Here is a 20958-nt window from a genome sequence, read left to right on the forward strand (position 1 = left end):
GATTCAGGAAGCTTTCCTCTCCTCCTCCCCACCTTCCTTCCTTCCGGAAGTGTATACTTACTACACATATTATGTTCCACACATTGGTTTAGAGGCTGAGGGTACAATGATGAATAAAACAGGAAGTTCCTGCCAGGCCTCATGAAACCTGTATTGTAGTCAGAGCAGATACACAATATACAATTAAACATATATAGTTTTAGGTAGTGATTGAACGCAGTGAAGAAAAATGAAGTTCCTTAAGTGGAGGCCTGTCTGAGGAGTTGACATTTAAGCTCTGATCTAAGTAGAATGAAAGAGCAAGCTATGAGAATATGAGGGAGGAGACTTCCAGGCTCAGAAATCAGCCAGTGCAAAGGCCCGGAGGTGGGCATACATGAGGCTTGGTAAGGAAAGAGCAAAAAGGCCGGTTTTGGGGGGAGGTGAGGGCGCCTGGGTGGTTCGGTCAGTTAAGGGGCTAACTCTTGATTCTGGCTCATGTCATGATCTTGAAGTTTGTGAGATCCAGCCCCTCATCGGGCTCTGTGCTGATGGCCCGGAGCCAGCTTGGGATTCTGTCTCTCCTCTCTCTCTTTCTGCTCACTCACTCTCACTCTGTCTCAAAATAAAATAAACTTAGGGGAAAAAAAAAAAAGGCCAGTTTGGTTTAGTGTACACCGAGGAAGAGGAAAGTGGTAGGAGATGAGGTCACAGAGAAGGAAGAGCTCACATAGGGCTTTTGTAAGCCACAGGGAAGCCACTGGAAGGGTTTGCCCTTGGAAGCAACTTGATCTTATTAGGCTATGGGGAGAAAGAACTCATAAGGAGGCAAGAGAAAAGCAAGGAGAGCACTCAGAGGCCATCGCAGGAGTGGAGGGGGAGGTGATTAGTGGCTCTCCCAGGGCGTGCTGGTGGAGGTGCTGAGGCTGTCTGCAGGAAGAGCTGCAAGCTTTGCCGGAGAACTGCATGAGGGGTGTGAGAGACAGGGGTCAAGGATGTCCCTACGTTTCTGCCCTTCTGTCCTTCAGTGAATGATGCTGCCACCGATTTGGGGAATGATCAGGTTTAAGTGGTGAAACCAAGAGTTTAATGGATAGTCGCAGATGCCTATGAGATTTTCACTTGGAGATGCCAGCAGGCTGTTGCTTGGTGTTCAGTGGCAGAATCTACGAAAATCTCGGAAGTAATCCCTTACGGACAGAAAAACCACACTTCTCCCTAGTTATTAACATTATTCATTCAGCAAATATTTATTGAGTCCCTACTGTGTGTCAGGGACTGGGGAGTATAGCATGGATTTGGTCAGAAACAGTTACTGTCTTCATCACCACTTAATTAGTTCACTGGTTTCTGAGACACTTCTCTGAATATTGTTGTAAATACATGGAAACAACTCTCTGGAGTTATAAATACTGAGATGTTCTCTGACTCAGCAATTTGGAAGAGCTTAGATTTTTCCGAAAGAAAGGAGCTATAAATAGATTTGGACAAACGACAGACTTACCCATAAAATATGTGAAGACCGCCTTCAAATGAATCAGAAGAGACTGTCTCAACCAAATTAATGTTTACGAAGAGTCAACATGGTGTAATGGAAAAGCTCACAGGGCTGGAAGGCAGGAGCTCGGGGCCTGTGTTCTTTGACTAGGCCGCATGTATGACCTTGGCTGAGTCCTTTGCTCATCTTGCGTTGGTGTCCTCTTCAATATACTGAATGTGAAAGTCAATGTTTTCTAAAGAGCCTCCTAACTAGTAAGTTTTTTCTCTGCATTATTTCTTTTACCGACTCTCCCTCCTCTTTCCAACATTTATTAAAAAACCAAACCTCACACTCCAAGGTGATTCTTCTCTTCTTCAAGGGCTCATTGTTAAAAGCAAGATAAAGCTAGGGTTTTCTTCCTCCCTGTTAGCAATTGGAAAAAAATTTTTTTTCTGATTGTAGGAATGATACATGTGCTTTGAGAAAAGCACAAAGACAGTAAAAAGTCTCCACAGTGATATCACCCAATAGCCACGTCTGTTTTCACCATCGTTGTATCTGCAATGCATCACATGGCAGGTGCTTAAGAAATATTTGTTGAATGACTTCCGCTGATATCTTGTGAACACCCTTTTTAGTCTCCCGACAGGAGGAGGGGGAGGAGAAAATCCTTTCTCTGGGGGCTGTTTAGCCACTAAGCAGAAGGGACCAGGTAGTCCCAGAGACTGACATGGCTGGGACCATACCGGATCTTAAAATTACTCGTTTCACAACAGCTGAGGTCTGAAATCCGTGGAATGTAGGGAAACAATCACACCAAATACACCATTCTGATGGCGGTAAACAGTATCAAGGGCGGCAGAGTTTGAGCAAGAACAAGAAAGGCTACAAAGCAGGAGTGGCTCCTGCAGCTGATGGCAGGCGGGCTGTGCCCCACGAGCCTTCCTCCCACGTGCGGGCGCTCTTGCTTTCCTACACCAAGGAGGAGGTTTCTTGAGGCACCTGAGCGGAACTCAACACTTCACTGAAAACCCAGCATTCTTTCTATTATTAATTCCCCTCTTGGTAAACAAGATGGCTTTCTGATAACTCCAGGACATGAATGAAAGCCAGAACCTGGCTGCAGACCCAGGCTCCATTTTTTCTGCCAAACGGAAGTGGTGGCTGATATTGAAAAACTGGGACATTTGACATGTGGATTTCAGATCTCTTGAAAAATCCCTGGATTTGGCACCACGGGGTCCTTATCCCATGGAACAGTTAGCTAGAGCTGAGAGGCAGCCTCCTGCCCTAGACACGGTGTTCAGCTCCCTGCCAACCTGGCCCTACTGTGTTCCATCCTGCCTCCTGTGCTCATTTACCCACTTGCTACCTCTGACTAGTTATGCAAAAGCGCTCGAGGGGCATCTATGAAGTACCGGGTACTGTGCAAGTCCCTCGGAACATGAGTGAATACAACGCAGCTCCTACCTTGGAGGAGCTCGCAAACCAACAAAGAAAGCGGTTAATTACAGTGTGGTAAGCACAGCACAGAAAGCAGGAACTCGGCATAGCACGGGGACTCTGCCTGGAGAGGCCACTTGGAGGTTTCTCGAAGGTCATGTCTGCGCTTGGTTTTGAAAGATGAGTTATTCAGGCAGGTAGGCTGGTGGGAAATATTGCAAACAGTGGGGGTGTTTTTGAAAGCAGATATGAGGTCTTTTGCTGATCTGACCCTCTCAAGCCAGCAACTTTTCCCTGACTGATGCAGGTCTGTCTACAACCCTCTGCCCAGGTGTTTTCCCCCTCCACCCACCACTCCTTCCTTCCTTCCTTCTGTCAAAATGCCAGAGAATGTTCACCTCTACCAGGAAGAGCCTACCTGACTAATCCCCATTCGCCTCCAGTTATTTCAACTAAGGCAACACCCCCATTCTGGGGAAACTGGTTACCTGAGGGTGATTCTGTTATTTGAACTCTTTATTTTGGAACCTCCTAATAGCTAAAGAGTAGACCAGCATTCCAGGCAATTAATAAGTATGTATCAAACATCTGTATTGTACAGAGAACCCTCTCTGTCACATACACCATTTTTGATCCCAACAACAACCCAGTTGAGAATGAAGACAAAGATGAATAAACTAAAAACAGAAAAGATAAAATTCAGAAAACATTTATTAAATGCTCAGAATTCACAATTTTGTTAATGCCTCCATGCGTCCCACACTCACTGAGCACTACTAGGGCCAGGCACTGAGCTTAGCACCTGGAAATCGAGCCACTAAAACATATAAGCTGGCAGGTGACATGCATAAAGAAACCCATTTATAATAAGTTACCTGCCAGACAGCAACAACCTGGGGAAAGGAGTGTCAACCACTCCCAGGAATACAGGGCAGGTATCATAGAGAAGTCCGAGCTGCTTATCTTGTTTTTTTACTTTTATTGTGACATTTTACAATGTACACAAAAATACGGAGACTACTACAACGAAACTCCATGTACCCATAACCTGCTTTAACAATTAGTAACTCATAGACACTTTTGATTCATCTATACCCTCACCTGCTTCCCTCCATCCCTTCATTTGGTCTTGAAGCCAGTCCTAGACATTTTATCATTTCATCCATAAATACCGAGCTGAGTTTCAAGAAGGAACGGTAAAAGTCTAGACCTTCCACTAATAACTTCCTTTTCCCCAACTGCTCTTCTGCCAATGACTCTGCCAGAGTAATTATATACTCTGATTCCTGCCAGTGACTCCAAAGCCTTAGCCAGTTCAGGGTAAAGACCCAAGACTGCATTGGACCCCATGAGCTGGTTGAAAGAAAAGACTGAATTGATCCAGTGGAAACCCCATCCTGCCTTCTCTGAAATACTGACCACTGGTCAGGTGCTTGGTTCTAATTGCTAATTCTTCAGAAAAATTGCTTAATTCTTTACAAGCTTATTGAGGGTTGTACAAACGACCTAATGTTTGTACAATAAGGTTGTACAAACAACCTAGTGTTTGTACAAAATGGTGGCTACATTCCACATTCCCATGTACCTTTAACCTTGGGGGGCGGGGGGACACCTCAGACCATACGGGGCTTGCCCTGGGGACTGAGCTGACTCAAAGTTGCTTCCTGTCACAACTTTGATCTTCACTGGGTTGGGAACCTAGTCATGTGTGAACATCGGATCTCTATGCCCTCCACCCCTTCAGTGTCTCCTATCTGTCTGATGGGTGCAGTTACTCAAACCCAGAACATTGTCCAGAACTCCCTCTCCCTCACATTCCTGTCTGTTCCTTTCAAACCATTATTACCCACTGACATACATCAGGATCCTTCGATTTAGGTCCCCAGACCCTTCCTTCAAGTACTGCAATTATTTAAGCATCTTTCTGCCGTTAGCACCACCCTCTTCATTCTCCACGCAGCAGCTGGGTGATCTTCATAAAACACCCTGTTTCAAACCCTTTCATAGTTCCTAACCCGTACGGGATCAAGCCAACCTCCTTACAGCAGACAAGAAGGCACTGCAAAATATAAGGCTTCTCGGCTACTCTTCCAGCTTCATCTGCTACATCTCCTCCCCTAGCCTGCAACCAAATGCTCTTTTTGAGGTTCTGTTTTCTCGGGTCTGCGCTCTTAACCTGGGAAGCCCCTTTTCTTTCACAAATAATCAAAGCTACACCTACTGCGCCCTTGCTATCACGCGTGAGCTCACATGAGGCCACAACACCCCTGAGAAGCCATCACCTTCATTTTGCAGATGGAGAAAGTGAGGATGGGAGCCTTACCCATGGCCACACAGCTACTGAGCGGAAAAGCCGAGGCTCGGATTCAGACTCGCGGCGCTAGAGGCCCCGGACTTAACCACAGAGCCCCGGCCTCCCTGCACACCCTCCGCCGCAGCAGCTACAGCTCGGGGCAGCGCACAGCCCCTGGGTGCGTGGAGACAGCTACCAGCTGGTCCCGCGGGGGAACGAGGATTCTGATTGGCCGCCTCCGGCGACTACTGACGAGAGGGAGGGACCGAGGGCGCGGGGGCGTCGCGGAGAAATGACGCAATGCCGCGGCTCCTTAAAGGCGCCAGCCTCTTGCGCCGCGGATGGCGCAGGCGCGTTCTGGGGGCTCCCGCTTCTCCGAGCGCTGAAGAGCCGGGCAGGACGGGCGCGCGCGCGGACCGTGCAGACAGGGCGCGCGCCAGACGCGGGCAGCTCGAGGGGTCCCGCGGGGCGGCTGGGGCCGCCGGACCGGACGGCTGACGAGCGGGCGCCGCGATGGCAGAGGGCAGCGCCGTGTCCGACCCTCAGCATGCCGCGCGTCTGCTGCGAGCGCTCAGCTCTTTCCGCGAGGAGTCCCGCTTCTGCGACGCGCACCTGGTCCTCGACGGGGAGGAGATCCCCGTACAGAAGAACATCCTGGCGGCGGCCAGCCCGTACATCAGGTGAGGACCGGGCCGCGGCGGGCCGGGCGAGGCCGGGCGTGTCCCCGCAGCCCCTGGTCCCCACCCCACCCCACCCCCAGCCGCNGAGAAGCCAAACAAACACTTCCTCGCGGGCTGTGCGCAGAGGGGACGCCCCGTGGGATCGCGTCCCGACCCCCGAGGCCGAAGCTCTTGTCAGACGTGTCTTTATTCACTCCCCGTGGGCGCTCCGCGTAAAAGGAGGGCTGTGCGTTACGGACACACGTTAAAATAAGCTGCGGCTAATTTTAGAGCACTTACTGTAATTCTCAGGATGCGGTTACAACGGAGGATCATGAGATTTTGAAAGACTCAGAGGGCATTCTAAAACTTCAGTGAAACAAAGCTAGCTCAACTAACCCGGTTAATTAATCAAAGGTTGGTAAGATAGTGCTTAACCAAGTGTATCAGATCTTGCAGGGAGCTGCCTTTTCCTATAGCAACTTTCTCGCAAACTGGATTGCTCTTTTAAAAAAAAGGGAGGGGGGAAATGCTAAAAGCTGGAGAAACTGTCCAGTAAGCAGGTTAAGTATAGACTAATAGTAAGAGAGTGTCACTAAAATTGACAGGTCAGAAAAAGCAAAATGAAGGGTACTGTATTCTTACTGCTTTGTCCCAGCAGAACTCAGCACTCAAACTCCATTTTTACCTTTGCATTAGGAGATAACCTGTGCTAACTCAGAAGCAGTCCAAGTGCCCTGGTAACTGCTGGCTGTGTTTTGTACATCTACGCGCACTCCTTGTGGATTTAAAGGTGGGATGGGGGGAGTCTTTGTTAGTATGGACTTTGGATTGCCAGTTGGATGGACACCTCCTAGCTGGCAGCTGAGAGGTATGAGCAATCGGTATCAAACTGGAATCAGCAGATCAGAGTCTTCCTGTATCCAGAGTATTCCCTGTTTGGGGAAATGCTAAGGACCATTACTTTAGATGCATTCTTGTTGCGGTTCTCTAAGTGGCATCCAGCAGACTTAAAAGAAAATTGCAAATCACCAGACACATGCTCTCTATTCCTATCAGTGCTTCAGCTTTCTCCATACCACTTACCACTATTAATATACTCACTTTGTTCATCTTCCCCAACCATGCTGTAAGCTCCCTGAGGCCAGGGATTTTTCGTTTGTCCATATCTGTGTCCCTGGCAGCCCCAGGGAACGCTGCCTAGTGGTTTAGCAGATGTGTTGAATGAGTGACTACCTGCCTTTCTTCCCCAGCAGGTCGGACATTACACGATTGGCTCAGTTATGTTTCATTTCAGATGCTCAGTTATCTGTAACTGGGAAGAGCCCTGTGCCTGCTTTCCCAGTCTGGCTGCTCTTACAGCTGTGAGCCGTTGGCAGATGACTTAATCTCGGCTTCAGCTCGCTAGTCTGACAAATGAGGGATAGAATGTGCCTTTGTCTCATTTAATCTTCGACCTGTCCGGGAGTATGTCATGGTGCTTTGAACTGCTCCAGGTCTGCACGCAGGTCTGCAAAGGTAGTGGTATTCTCTGCGGGGTCTGCTGCATTGGAAAACATGGGGTATTGGCTTGTCATATGGTAGCAAATAATGACAATATTTAGTAATGGAAATGGTACTTATTTATAATAGCAGTAATTTCTTTGTTAAATATTGCTAATCAAAGTGGCCAAGCTGAAAGGGACTCCAGATCTTCTCTGCTCTGATTCTGCTACTTTCCAAATAAGGAAATGGGGTTCAGTGGGCCTTAGTGATTTGTATTACGATGAAGTTGCTAACACTTAGTGGGTGAATAAGATGAGGGTCCTGGTTGACGATGCCTTGTCTCATCCCCATACCAAGTTAGCACATTGCTCGTGTTTCACTATTCTTTTTGGAAACTGTACTACTTATCAATTCATAGTATGTTATAATTTAAATGTTTATCAAGTACTTTTACATACTGTCGCATTTCGATTTTCATTTTCAGCCATCCTGTTCGGTAGATAGGGCAGATATTTTTGACAGTTTACAGGTAAACATGAAATAGTATATGTTTTTGTCAGTAACTGTTTTAAGTTTCTTTGGCTGTTGAAGTGGTGGTATGTTCTTGGGAATCTTTTAAAATGATCAGTCTCGGGGCGCCTGGGTGGCTCAGTGGGTTGAGCTTCCGACTTTGGCTCAGGTCATGATCTCACGGTTTGTGAGTCTTAGTCATGCGTCGGGCTCATTGCTGTCAGTGTGGATCCTGCTTCAGATCCCCTGCTCCCTTCTCTCTCTGCCCCTTCCCCATTTGTGCGTGCTCTCTCGCTCTCTCTCTCTCTCTCAAAAATAAAAAACATTAAAAAAAAAAGTGCTCAACCTCAAAACTACTTCAAAGTAATTTAACCAATCCTCATTACTACTTAGAAATGAACTATTTAATAATTTTTAACACCAATGATATCTGGCTTTTATGATGTATATATTTTAAGTTTATTTATTTATTTTGAGAGAGAGAAAACGAGTAGGGGAGGGGCAGAGAAAGGAGAGAGAAAATCCCAAGCAGGCTTCATACTGACAGCAGCACAGAGGCTTGCGTGGGGCTTGACCTCACAAACTGTGAGATCATGACCTGAGTTGAAATCAAGAGTCCCCTGCTTAACCAGCTGAGCCACCCTGATGCCCCTATAATGTATCTCTTTTGTTTAGAAGGAACTTTAAATTTTTTTGATGTTTATTTTTGAGAGAGAGAGAGAGAGAGAGAGCGCACAAATGAGCATGCAAAGGAGGGGCAGATAGAGAGACACAGAATCTGAAGCAGGTTCCAGGCTCTGAGCTGTCAGCACAGAGCTGGATGTGGGGCTTGAACTCACGAACTGCAAGATCATGACCTGAGCTGAAGTTGGAACACTTAACCAATTGAGCCCCCCCCCCCAGGCGCCCCATGTTTGGAAAGAACCTTAAAGAATTATGTTCAAACGAAATAAATTTGCATGTTCTAGCACTTGAACTTTGAAGAGAGAAAGTTGTATGATTTAGAAACAATGTCATAAGGGTGCCTGGGTGGCTCAGTCGGTTAAGCGGGTTAAGCTAAGCGGGTTAAGCGTCTGACTTCAGCTCAGGTCATGATCTCATGGTCCGTGAGTTCGAGCCCCGCATCGGGTTCTGTGCTGACAGCTCAGAGCTTGGAGCCTGCTTTGGATTCTGTGTTTCCCTCTCTTTCTCTGCCCCTTCCCCGCTCATGCTCTGTCTCTGTCTCTCAAAAATGAATAATTGTTTTTTTAAAAAAAGAAATAAATAAAAATAAAGAAGAAACAATGTTGTATATTGTTGCTGCATGCCCAGCAAAGGGAACCAGGTCAACTTTGTCAGAGGAGTGAAAGCAACGCATTTGGCATACTTGCTACTTAATATAGAAAAGTCTTTCACCCTAATCTCCTGGTTTAGTCTTTTTCTGTGCTTCATCTTTGGCTTAGCATTTGCCTTTCCTTTGGTAGTTTTAGCTATAATACACTAGAAGGACTTTGAGTCTAAAAGGGAAAAAACAGAAAACTCAGCCTTAGCAGTAGAACCCTAACGCGAACCTGAAAAAAGGTTGGGTGGAGGATGTATGTATCACGCGGCGCTGGATACAGATGCTACTGCAAGGCAGGCAGGACTTTGCATAGTCCGTCGTCCAGCCCAATAAGAGGGGTGCTGCTTTCCCGGGACCCCCTCTTCCCAGCTTTTCCTCATCCCCATCCCTGAATGACATTTTCCCTTGCATCTGTTGGGAAAACAACCTAAATGTGGCTGACGACCTTTAAGGACGGCAGAATTGAGTTCTCTGGTATAACGACCCACAGCATCTTTCCTTTCTCAGCAACCCTGAGACCTTCTGGGAAAGGCTCCCTGAGGCTTAGAGGAAATTTCCCTTTCTCTTGAATATTGCAAAGTTTGCTTTGCTTCATGTCTGAGGCTCTTCTGGTTCTGGCACAATCCCATTGATCTGATGTGAAGTTCAGACTGTCTTCCCTTGCGAGCTGTGGCTCTTTGGGAGTGATGTATGTGAAAAGGACTTGAAAATGAACCGCTGGCTGGTTCTGCAGGGACACGTGCCGCCTCCTGTCCTCTATTCACTTTTTTTGGGGGGGGGTGGGGTTGCTATTTACTAATGACAAATATTCCACAACCGTGATCCTTTAGAGTCAGAAGTTCTTTGAAACGATGCCATTGGCCTTGGCCGGTCAGAGGATGGAGTCATCTGACTCCCCCAGCCTGCGAATGGCCTCACAGATGGTGTGGGTTTTAAACTGGCCGTTGAGCTTGCCTGTCCCCCGTCCACCTCGGCCACACTCCCCGCGATGGCGGTCCTCGGCACTGATGACGCAGGTGCTGGCAGAGCCTCTCCGTGGCCAGGCACGGACTCGCACTTCTCGTCTTGCACGTCCAGGGCGCACCTGCTGCCAGCACCAGGGCCCACCAGGAGCGTGGCTGCAGAACAGCCTCTATTCACTTTTGAGAATTTCACTTCGTTTTGGTGTTCGTTTGTTTTCCCCTGGGGTCTGTTGGAGCCTTAATTTGTTTAGCTCTTCATCCTGGAATAAAGGAAAGAAAGAGTCTCAAGGTGTGTAGAGCCCTGATGAGTCAGCCAACAATGAGAACTGCAGTTTGTCTCCCTTGTTTTTTCAGGGAAAGCTGGTCTTCGGAGGGTGGAGGGGAGTCATTGGGCCTGGAGTCCAGTCTAGATCTTTTTTTTTTTTAATAAATAAATAAATTTATTTATTATTTAGAGAATGTGTGCATGCGTGTGCACGCGTGCCTGTAAGCTGGGGAGGGGCACAGAGAGAGAGAGAGAGAGAATCTCAAGCAGGATCTGCACTGTCCGCACAGAACCCTATGTGGGGCTCAAACTCACAAACATTCAGATCATGACGTGAACCAAAATCAGGAGACTCTTACCGGCTGAGCCCCCAGGCACCCCTATTCTAGGTCATCTTGGACAGCGTTGGTTGTGGGGAGGGGGTCTGCTTCTGTTCTTAGAGCTTTATTGTATCGTTTAAAGTTTTGTTGTGCATTGACATTAAAGCGTTTCTTCTGTCTGGTCATACAGGATTTGGTTGGGTGTTCTGCTGTGTAAACCCAGCCCGTAGAGCTGTTTTGTAACAAGCATATATTTTGTGCTATTAACTCTGGATGTGTTCCAAGGCCTAATTATTGATGAGCCTGTTTTGCCATTTAAATCTAAACTTTGAGTCATAGATGCTGCTGCTGAACTACTTAAGGAGACTACTGTGATCTCTGTAGGAGCTCACGTTTCATGGCAACATGGACATTGTCACCATCCTTTCCTCGGGCATCTGAAGCCTGCCCCGTACACGAGGGCACTACAGTCCATTCGTTTTATCCCATGTACGGAGCTTGCTGTTGGTGCCCACGCCCCTTTTCCCTTTTCTTTCACTTGTGGGTTGAGTTTGTAGTCACCTGCCTGTAGCTGCTCCTTGGTGACTGTCACTGGACTTTGAATGGTGGCTGTCGTCTGTTAAGTTTCTTAGTGCCTAACGTCTCAGCTACAAGCTCCCTGTTCTGAGACTCTTACTGAATCTTGAGTATTCTTCAGTTCAGATGGCAACACCTGCCCCTCACTGCACCTTCGTGGCTATGTGAGCAAAGTTGGGCCTGAATAGCTTTTAGTGGGTCTGCGCTTTGTCTGTCTTCATCCACCCCAGGATACGGCGTCCCGAACAACTGCTTAAAAAGGTGAAATCTGCCCCGGAGGGCTTACAGTAACGTGCTGCAAAATGATTTTATTTTCTCCTCCTCTTCCTCTCTCCCCCCTTCCCCTCCTTCTTCTTCCTCTTCTTCCTCCTCCTTTTTAGTATTTGCAGTTGTGTTTGGTTAAACCCTTTTCTTATGTGGGTTTTTCAGATCTGATATTAAAGTGTGTTCCATTTCAGAACACCAAAGGGGCATTTTCTCTGGCTTCTAAGGAAACCAAGCACTTGTAAATTGGAGCTCTAAGTTCAACACAGATTACTTATTTCAGCTTAAAGGTATTTATTTATTTATACGAGATGACAGTCGCCACTGTAAGTGGTCATGAACGCTTTAATTCTGAAGAGATTTTTGGAAGGTTTCGAATGAAGAAACAAATCAATACAATTCTTGTTAGACTGGTGAGTCTGACATAAAGTGATGTGTTGAGTGTTTAGACTTATTGTGGAACTTTCCTGAAGATTGATATCTTGAGTAACAACATACGTGATGAAAGTAAAACGTAGCTCTAATGAACACTAATGGATAAGTTCTCATTTGTCCACCTTTGCCCTTTGACTTCTACCTCTTCTTATAGTTTGTATCTTCCCCTGTAAGTCCTCTTCAGTTTTCTTAAAGTACTTTCTGTTATACATTTAGAGAGTCAAGCAAAGTGCTTTTCCACAAACCCTGGTTCTTAGCATGTAGAGTTGGATAATACAGCCTAAGCGTCCAGATTACGGAGCCACTCTGTCCATTGTTCAAACTGTTCATCAGTTTGTCTTATGATATCAAAGTAGGGCTTAAAATCTATTTATAATCCATAAAGAAAACATAATTAGGACAAATAAGGAGTCATTTGGCTTATGAGTACCGTGAGGTTAGTCCCCTGGGGAGCCGCGTGAGCCCTCAGCAGGAGACAAGCCTATCATTTTGTGTACTGAAGCTGTAATATGAATGAATAATTTGTAAGTTGGAATTCTAGGTTAAGGGCGGAGATGCGGCAGTGCGGGGTATGACAGGTGGCAGACTGTGGTTACAACCTTGAATTCGAGTTCCTCCTGCGAGTTCTCTGTTTCCTAAGACATGATGAGTCCAAAGAAGGAAGGACATCAAAGGCTCAGGTAAAGGTGGCTCTTCGGAGGGCAAAGGTCATGTGTCATCTAAATGCCCTCCAGTGCTCAGCGACAGCTCTCCACACCAGTGCTCAGAAGAGCACAGGATGAAGTCTCCTTTCTTGTTGTTTACTGCCAAAGAGTGACTTAGCTATAAAATGATGGTCTCGTGTTTGCTGATTTCATTTCTCTGTGGGAATAAATTATATTTTCCCTCTGTTCCGAGATATTAGGAAAATAGAACACTTAGGGAAAATAAGAACTTGGTAGAATGTTGTTGGATGAAACAGCCTTCAAGCAGTAAAGCTTTGAGAGGCAGCATAGATCAGAAATGGAAGAAGGAAGGGCTGGTTTTAAAAAATAGACCGTTGAGTACTGGGATGTAAACAGATGAAATGCCCTTCGTTTTCCTTTGTAGAATTAACGTGCAGAACCATAAATGTATACTTTTGCTCACAGGTATTTTGATTCTTTCAAGTACCGAGTATTTCTGTATCTTTTTTAGGAACAGTTTGAAAGACCATTTTATGCTTGTGACTTTTATATTAACATGGTAAGATGAGTAGAAATCTTGTGGAAAATGGTTTCATAGCCACATTAACATCACCAGGAACCAATCGCATGGGCCCCTGAATATTGTAAATTGTTTAGTATTACTGAGCTCAAGATATCTTCAGGCTTTTGTCACTTAAATTGTATCTGTCAGTCCTTGAATTGGAGGAAACCTCTCTTTTAGGAACGTGGGGTTGGTGTGAGCCGCTTCTGACAGTGGAGCACGTTCACCGGGTGTAGCCGGAGGGTTGAGGAAAGTGGCACTCTGCAGAGCCGAGAGTCCTTAGATCCTGGGTTTCCTTCTCTCCTTGCCATAGCCCGGTTCTCTCTCTCTCTCTTTCTCTCTCTCTCTCTCTCTCTTAATGTTTGTTTATTTTTGAGAGAGAGAGAGAGAAAGACAGAGACAGAGCAGCATAAGTAGGGGAGGGTCAGAGAGAGAGAGGGAGACACAGAATCCAAAGCAGGTTCCAGGCTCTAAGCTGTCAGCATAGAGCCCGATGCAGGGCTCGAACCTGAGTTAAAGTTGGACTGAGCCCCCCAGGCGCCCGTGCCATAGCCCAGTTCTACCTTGGGCTGGAATTAGGGATGGAATTGGGATGGCTAGTTGGCTCTATGTCTGCCTAGTCTTCCATTTCCTTAGTGAAAGGAAGAGTTTCCCACCAACCCCTGTTTTTCTTTACTCCACAGCTAGTGTGTACAGTTTAGACGTACCCAAGCAGATATGGGATGCTTTGGGTGTGGCTGGTTGGTTGGTTAATTGGCTCTTTGTTTACTTGTTTGTTTACCTGCCTGGCCCCTTTTAAGTACTAGTGGTACTGCCTTGTGTGAACAGAGCTACCAACTTCGTTTCCTGCCTGACAATGATACAACCTGTGGTTGCCAGGGAAGGAATAAAATTCTAGTTTTTATCACCTCCTGTGGTTGGAGGTGTGNTTTCCTTTCCTTTCCCTTCCATCATCTTTGCTCTTGGTAGGAAAGTGAATTATGAAAACATGCACCACTGTCACAGCTGTTGGTACATTATTGAGAAATGTCATCACTGCCTGAAACCATACACTTGTAGGATTGTGCTGACCAATAGTAAACTACAGTTCAAGAATTAACTCTGCCCTAGGGCACCTGGGTGGCTCAGATGGTTAAGTGTCTGACTCTTGATTTTGGCTCAGGTCATGATCTCATGGTTTGTGGGATCAGCCTCACATTGGCTTCTGTGCTGACAATGTGGAGCCTGCTTGGGATTCTCCCCCCGCCCCCCGAAAAGAAATAAATAAATAAAACACTTAAAAAATTTAACATTGCCCTTTTTTCCAAAGAAGACATAGATATTGCCAACAAACACATGGAAAGATGCTCAAAATCATGAATCAGGGAAATGCAAATCAAAACCACAATGAGATATCACCTCATACCTGTTACAAGGACTAAAATAAAATAAAAAAAAAACAAAAACAAAGAGCAAGTGTTGTGGAGAAGGAACCCTTGTACACTGTTGCTGGGAATGTTAATTGGTAGGTCACTGTGGAAAACAACATGGAGGTTCCTCAAAAAATTAAAAATACCAAGGCCATATGATCCAATAATTCCACTATTGAATGTTTATCCAAAGAAAGCGAAAACACAAATTTGGAAGATACATGCACCCCTACATTTATTGCAGCATTATTTACAATAGCCACGGTACGTAAGCAACCTTGTCCATGCGTAGATGAATGGATAAGGACGGTGTGGTGTGCATACACAACAGCACATTATGTGGCCATAAAAAAGAACGAGATCCTGCCATTTGAGACCACATGGGTGGACCTAGAAGGTATTACACTCAGTGAAATAAGTCAGACTGAGAAAGGCAAATACCGTATGATTTCACTCATAAGTGAAATCTAAAAACAAAACACATAAAACAACACAAAAAGCAAGATAGCAGGCGTATAAATACGGGGGGTGGGGGGGACTAAGGGTTGCCAGAAGGGCAAGGGGAAAGGAGATTGGGCAGAATGAGTTAAGAGGACACAGGTCTCTAGTTACGGATGAGTAAGTCACAGGAATAAAAGGCGCAGCATGAGGAATACAGGCAGGAGTATTGTAACAGCGATGCATAGGGACGGAAGGGAGCCATGCCTGTGGTGAGCATGGCATTGTGTACAAACTTGTTGAATTGCTGTTATACACCTGAAACTAATGTAACATTGAGTGAGCACTATACTCAACTAAGAAAAGAAATTCCATTTTCAAAAAGTCAGCATTTGTCTTAAAACGTTGAAATGTACTATGTATTAACTCATCACAGCAAGAGTAGGCGGTAAAGGGACCTTACGTCATTAGTGTTAACTATTTAGAGACTTGATTATAGGTTTCACCATTTGTTCTCAAATCCACAAGAAGATTCTCAGTGACAGCTAGGTGCTGGGGAGACTGGTGACAGATGACAGACAACGGAGCTCACGTTCTACTCGTGGACGGAGTCCGGCGCTGTCGTGTGCTGCCTGCTATTTGAGAGCACCTCCCACAAACAGTGTGAAAACTGAGACTGCGTACGTGGAGACTTAAGTCACCCAACTTAGTTTTCCTACCTCTCTGTGGCCAGTAAAGGAAATGAACATAGAACGAAAGACTTTTCAACTTATTTTTGATGTCCACTTAAATGTTCAGTGCTGTGTATGTGTGTCCAAGTGTTGTGCAGTAACATCAGTTTCGAGAATGGGGAAAGAATAGATTGACTTTATTTTTGGAGTAGGTCATTCTGAAAATCTGCTCCAAAAGTAGATTTGTTTGTTTGTTTATTAAAGAACTTCTGGTTTTATTTTTTAGTGTGTTTATTTTTTGAGAAAGAGAGTGTGCACACAGGGGAGGGGCAGAGAGAGAGGGAGACACAGAATCTGAAGCAGGCTCCAGGCTCCGAGCTGTCAGCACAGAGCCCGATGCACAGTTTGAACCCATGAACTGCGAGATCTTGACCTGAACTGAAGTTGGATGCCTAATCGACTGAGCCACCTCAGGCCCCTTCCAAAAGTATATTTAAGTGGCCCATCTGATCATTCACTACTACATTAGTGACCCCAAGTAACCACATTTGCAGAAACAGCTATTTTTTTTTAATGTTTATTTTTGAGAGACAGAACGTGAGCAGGGGGAGGGGCAGAGAGAGAGGGAGACACAGAATTGGAAGCAGGCTCCAGGCTGCGAGCTGTCAGCACAGAGCCCGACGCAGGGCTCAAACCCGTGAACTGTGAGATCATGACCTGAACCGAAGTCAGATGCTCAACTGACTGAACCTCCGAGGTGCCCCAACAATTATCTTTAAGTAGAAAACATGGATTCTTGGTCAAGTTTTCCTATTATGCTCGTTCATTTATTAAACTCTTACTGAGCATTTTTGTGCAGCACAGTTGTGCCTGGGCACATTGGCTCCAGTGGCCCTGGGGCCCGTCAGAGGAGGCAGACAAGAAGTCTGGACATGGTTGCTGCTACAGTGTGGGTGGAGGGACTGCCCCGCCCCCCCAGCTCTTTGGGTCTGAAGGTGGAGGAGGAAGGGGAGGCCCTGGTGTGAACGCGGTTGCAGTGGGGGCTAGGGCAGGGATAATGTGGGGGGCACAAGAAACAGAAGTGCTGTGATCCAGAGACCGCAACAGGCTGGCCCACCAGACTGGAGAGCAGGACACCATCATGACGATGGTGAGCGGTGGGTAGAACGGCACGAAACGAGATTCAGGGGGGCTGGCACTCACACTGCTCTCCAGCAAGACTAACCTTCCCCTGTAGCATCCCCGTGAGTTGCTGAGTGGATTGAGGAGCTGACTGGGGAGGGGGTCGGGTGCAGGAGAGGGACCCAGTATCCTCTTCCGGCGTAGTTTAGTCCGTGCGAGAGTTGAGGTTTTATGTTGAGGGGCTTTGAGGAGGAGAGGATGAGGTCCTCTCTAGGAGGCTGCTGCAGTTGTGGGGACGGGAAGTAAGGAGGCCCTGGACCGGGGTTTGTGGGTGAGTCGGGTGAAGCGTCGGGATTAGAGATGGTAGCAGTAGGACTTGTCAGTGAGAAAATGGGAAGGCCAAGGAGAGTCTAGTCTAGTTCATGTCTTCATGATACCAGTAAACAGTGCTTATCACTTCCTGCCAGTATTAAATTAGGGATAGTTTTAAAAGATTCTGTAAAGTGCAGAACCTGCTGTCACAGTTTGCGGCTTAGTTGTGCCAAGTTGTGTCCTTGGTTATAGGACAGAAGCTGTTTGCCTTGTACTAGTAGTACTCGTGCTGTGAATGGTGCTCCCCTCGAAGAAGGTGACTTGTGTGTCCACGGGACTGCAGGGGACTGGGTTTGCTGGCTGATGTGGGTAGCCCGCCACGGCAGTGTCCTGGGCACCGGGCAGTGGCCAGTGGCCAGAATTCGGGAAGAAAGCAGTCTGCCGCTCCCTGAGTGTGGGAACTAAGGAGGAGGAGATGCTAGCTTTCCCGAGCCTGGCTGCTTCAGGAGAGTGGGGAACAAAGCTTTCTGGTTTTGTGTTGAATTTGGAATAACGCTGCTGAGTAAACATCTCAATTACGCTCTCCTGGTTCTTGGAAATTCTACACGTGCCTCACAGATCTGTGCATATGTGTGTCTATATTTGCATGGATTTCTTGTCTCTGCCTTTCTCGGCCTCCTTCAGGGCCTGGTTCCAGTGTGCCTTCCTCTGTAACACTTTCCGGCTCTGCCGAAGGATCACTCCCTCCCCCAGGCCCCTTCGTGTGTTGCCTGTGCCTTCAGCGTCGCCCGTCTGTCTTTCATTCCGGGGGGAGAAATAGAACAGACAAGTGGACTGGGTGCTTTCAATGCCCTCGTCTTTATCTCTAGGGCCAGAGGCACTAAGTCCATTACTGGAAACCTCGTCCACGGAGAGCTGAGTGACTGCTGTCTGTAAGCACTGACTAGGACGTGAAGACCAGAGTTCAGGATGCTGGACACGCCGTTTGCAGACAAGCTTCCACTTGTGGCTGTAACATTTTACTGAATAGCTGGCTGTGTAGTGGCGATGGGGGAGAGGGACAGAATAGACTGCCCTGCAACAGAGGTTACCACAAGAGAGTCTTTACTTCGCCCTGTTTGAGATGCGCAGTCAACCCAACAGGCCATTTCTGGTGCCAAGAAGCCCAGGAGAAGAAGGGACCAGATTCTTTATTCCGAAGGAGCAGCTCCAGTGAGAGAGCTTTTGTTACGACAGGACCAAAGAATTAATGGAGAAGCATTCATTCCCTTGACAACATTTTGGAAGGCACTTTCAGCTTCGAGTTGTTTCGAGAAGTTTATAAATTGTAAATTACGGAGGCGCCAGAAGCGAGAAGGCAGCTGGAAGCTGCTGGAGACAAGTGCAACCCAGCCTGTTTTAAAGAGACTGTGTTTGAGGCTGTGTTTTTGTTTCTGTTTCTCCCTACCACCATCTCCTTTTTTAAAAAGGGAAAAAATAAAACCAAACCATTTCCTAACCTTCACCTAATGCTTTGGTTTGAACTGCCTTAAAAGGATGAATACAAAGACTATAATAAATTCCTATCAGTTCTTACTTTTACTTTGAACTTTTTCATGAGTTCCATTTCCTCTGCCTTTGAAAACGCATAAAGCCTCCTTCTAACTCTGCGTTGGGAAAGAGAATGGGAAGTGAGTAGAGACGCGGAAGGGAAGTGCCGTCTGTACCCGTGGCAGCAAAGAACCAGAGGAGCCAGTTTTCCACCCGAGAACGCTGCGCGAAGCGCCCCCAAATGAAAGGGCTGGCGCTGGACGTGACCTTGTTGCGCGGGGTCCTCGCGGCACAGAAGGCGCCTCTCTCAGATAGCCTCCGAAAACGCATCCCGAGTAGAAAATCTGGAACTGTCTGACAGGTCGCGGCACGAATGTCTTTGTTTTATGTGCGTTTCCAAAAGGTCAGGGCGTGACCAGGACGAGGGCCCCTGCTTGCTTCATTCTAGAGCAGTTTTTTGCTTCACAAGTTGCTGCATCATGATCCTGCCTTTGAACTCGTCTTAAAATTTTAACGTGCATTTTCAAACCTTGTCTTCTAAGAGATAACTTTTATTGACTGCTTTACTTGCAAAATTACAAGAACCAGATTTAAATTTTAAAAATCTGTTTTGTTTTGTTTTTTTACACACACACACAAATCACGGAAAATCACACGAGAGCTACTTGTATCACCCTGAATTCTGGTTGTGAGCAGGGTAGATAATTGTTGTTGTTGTCGTAATCCACGTGGACCCGTCACTTACGGTTCATCTTTCCCTTCAGGTCATTTTACAGCCCTCCTTTCTTACAGCTCAGTGTAACGCCTGTAATCATGGCTTTAAATAGCCAGCTGTTACTACATCATATTGCTATATGATGCGATTTGCTTCCTCATTCGCCTTTGACATTTTAATTTCCAGTTCTTTTTTCTTTGGAATAGCAACTCTATAATCAAATTAGAAAAAAAAAAAAAAACTTTGGGGTTCCTTTTTCTTTGTATTTTTTGTGGGTGCACATAAACCCACTTTGGGGGCTGTGACCCCAGCATATCTGTTTCTGAACATAGAAACCGCCCAGGAAGCCTGGATTATCATGTAAAGACCCTGGCAGCCTATCTGATGGTTTTCTTTCCCCCCAGGTCCATCACAAAGGCCTGGTCACTTTTGCAAGTGTTTTCTCAACCGTTACTACTATTTTTGCATATCTGTTAGACTGGAGTTTTAAATGTCCTTTGCTTCTGTCAAAAATACTCAGGGGCACCCGGGTGGCTCAGTTGGTAAAGCATCCGACTCTCAGATTTGTCTCGGGTCCTCATCTTGCGGTTTTGTGAGTCTGAGCCCCGTGTCGGGCTCTGCACTGACAGTGGCCCAGCCTGCTTGTGAATCTCTCTCCTTCCCTGTCTGGTCCTCCCCCACTCACACTATCTCTGTTTCTTTCAAATTAAATAGATAAGCTTAGTAAAAAGAAATTTTTTTTTTTTTAATATTTAAAGCAGCGTTTAGTAAAGTTTTTCTGTAAAGAATCAGAAGTATTTTAGGAGATACCTAGGTGGCTCAGTTGGTTAAGTGGCTGACTGTGGCTCAGGCCATGATCTCACGGTCCATGAGTTCGAGTCCTGCATTGGGCTGTCTGCTGTCCGCACAGAGCCTGCTTCGGATCCTGTCTCCCTCTCTCTCTGCCCCTTCCCTGCTTGTGCTCTCTCAAAAATAAAATAAAACATTGAAAAAAAAAAGAAATATTTTATTTAGGTTTTTCAGGCCACAGGTGGCCTCTGTCACATATTCTTCTTTGTTTCTGTTTTAACAGCCTTTGAAAAATAGAAAAATCATTTGTAACTAAAGGATGTACAGAAATAGGCTGTAGGTTGTAGTTTTTGTTGACCGTTGATCCTAGGGTATTAAATTTTTTAAACTGTGGACCTGGAAACCCTAACTCTGAAGATCATCCCTAGAGCTGTTTAAATGAGGCAGGGATGATTTGTAGGCCCGCCTCGTGTGGCGCAGAGAATCCATGGTCCAGGCCGCTGCTCCTGGGCCCGCTCTCCCGCCCTCCCTTTCTTCAACCGTCCGGTTGTGTTGCCTGTCTCTTCCTTCCGTAGTTCTTATTTTTTCCCTTCTCTTCAGGCTCCTTGTCCCCAGCACAGAGACGTGCTTGCATCGCCTCCACTGCCTGACACACGGGAGACGTGCAAATGTCCAGTGGATGCGTCTCTGCGCCTTCTGCTAGCGGCTCCTTCCAACGAGTCTCTACTTATCTTGTCCATGGTCTCCCCTCCT

The 20958-nt window shown here is 46.5% G+C and overlaps 1 protein-coding gene across 1 annotated transcript in view; it reads left to right on the top strand.

The window, feature by feature from the left end:
• The first annotated feature begins 5590 nt into the window (after positions 1-5590).
• Positions 5591-20958, top strand: part of GAN (gigaxonin) — a 63029-nt gene continuing 47661 nt past the window's right edge. Inside the window, exon 1 of the mRNA XM_077754061.1 lies at positions 5591-5875. Within this exon, the coding sequence (XP_077610187.1) occupies positions 5709-5875 (167 nt within the window). The 5' untranslated portion in view covers positions 5591-5708. The remainder of the gene's footprint in view (positions 5876-20958) is intronic.

Source organism: Crocuta crocuta, unplaced genomic scaffold (assembly GCF_008692635.1).
Source record: "Crocuta crocuta isolate KB4526 unplaced genomic scaffold, BGI_CrCroc_1.0 scaffold61, whole genome shotgun sequence".
NCBI classification, from domain to species: Eukaryota; Metazoa; Chordata; class Mammalia; order Carnivora; family Hyaenidae; genus Crocuta; species Crocuta crocuta.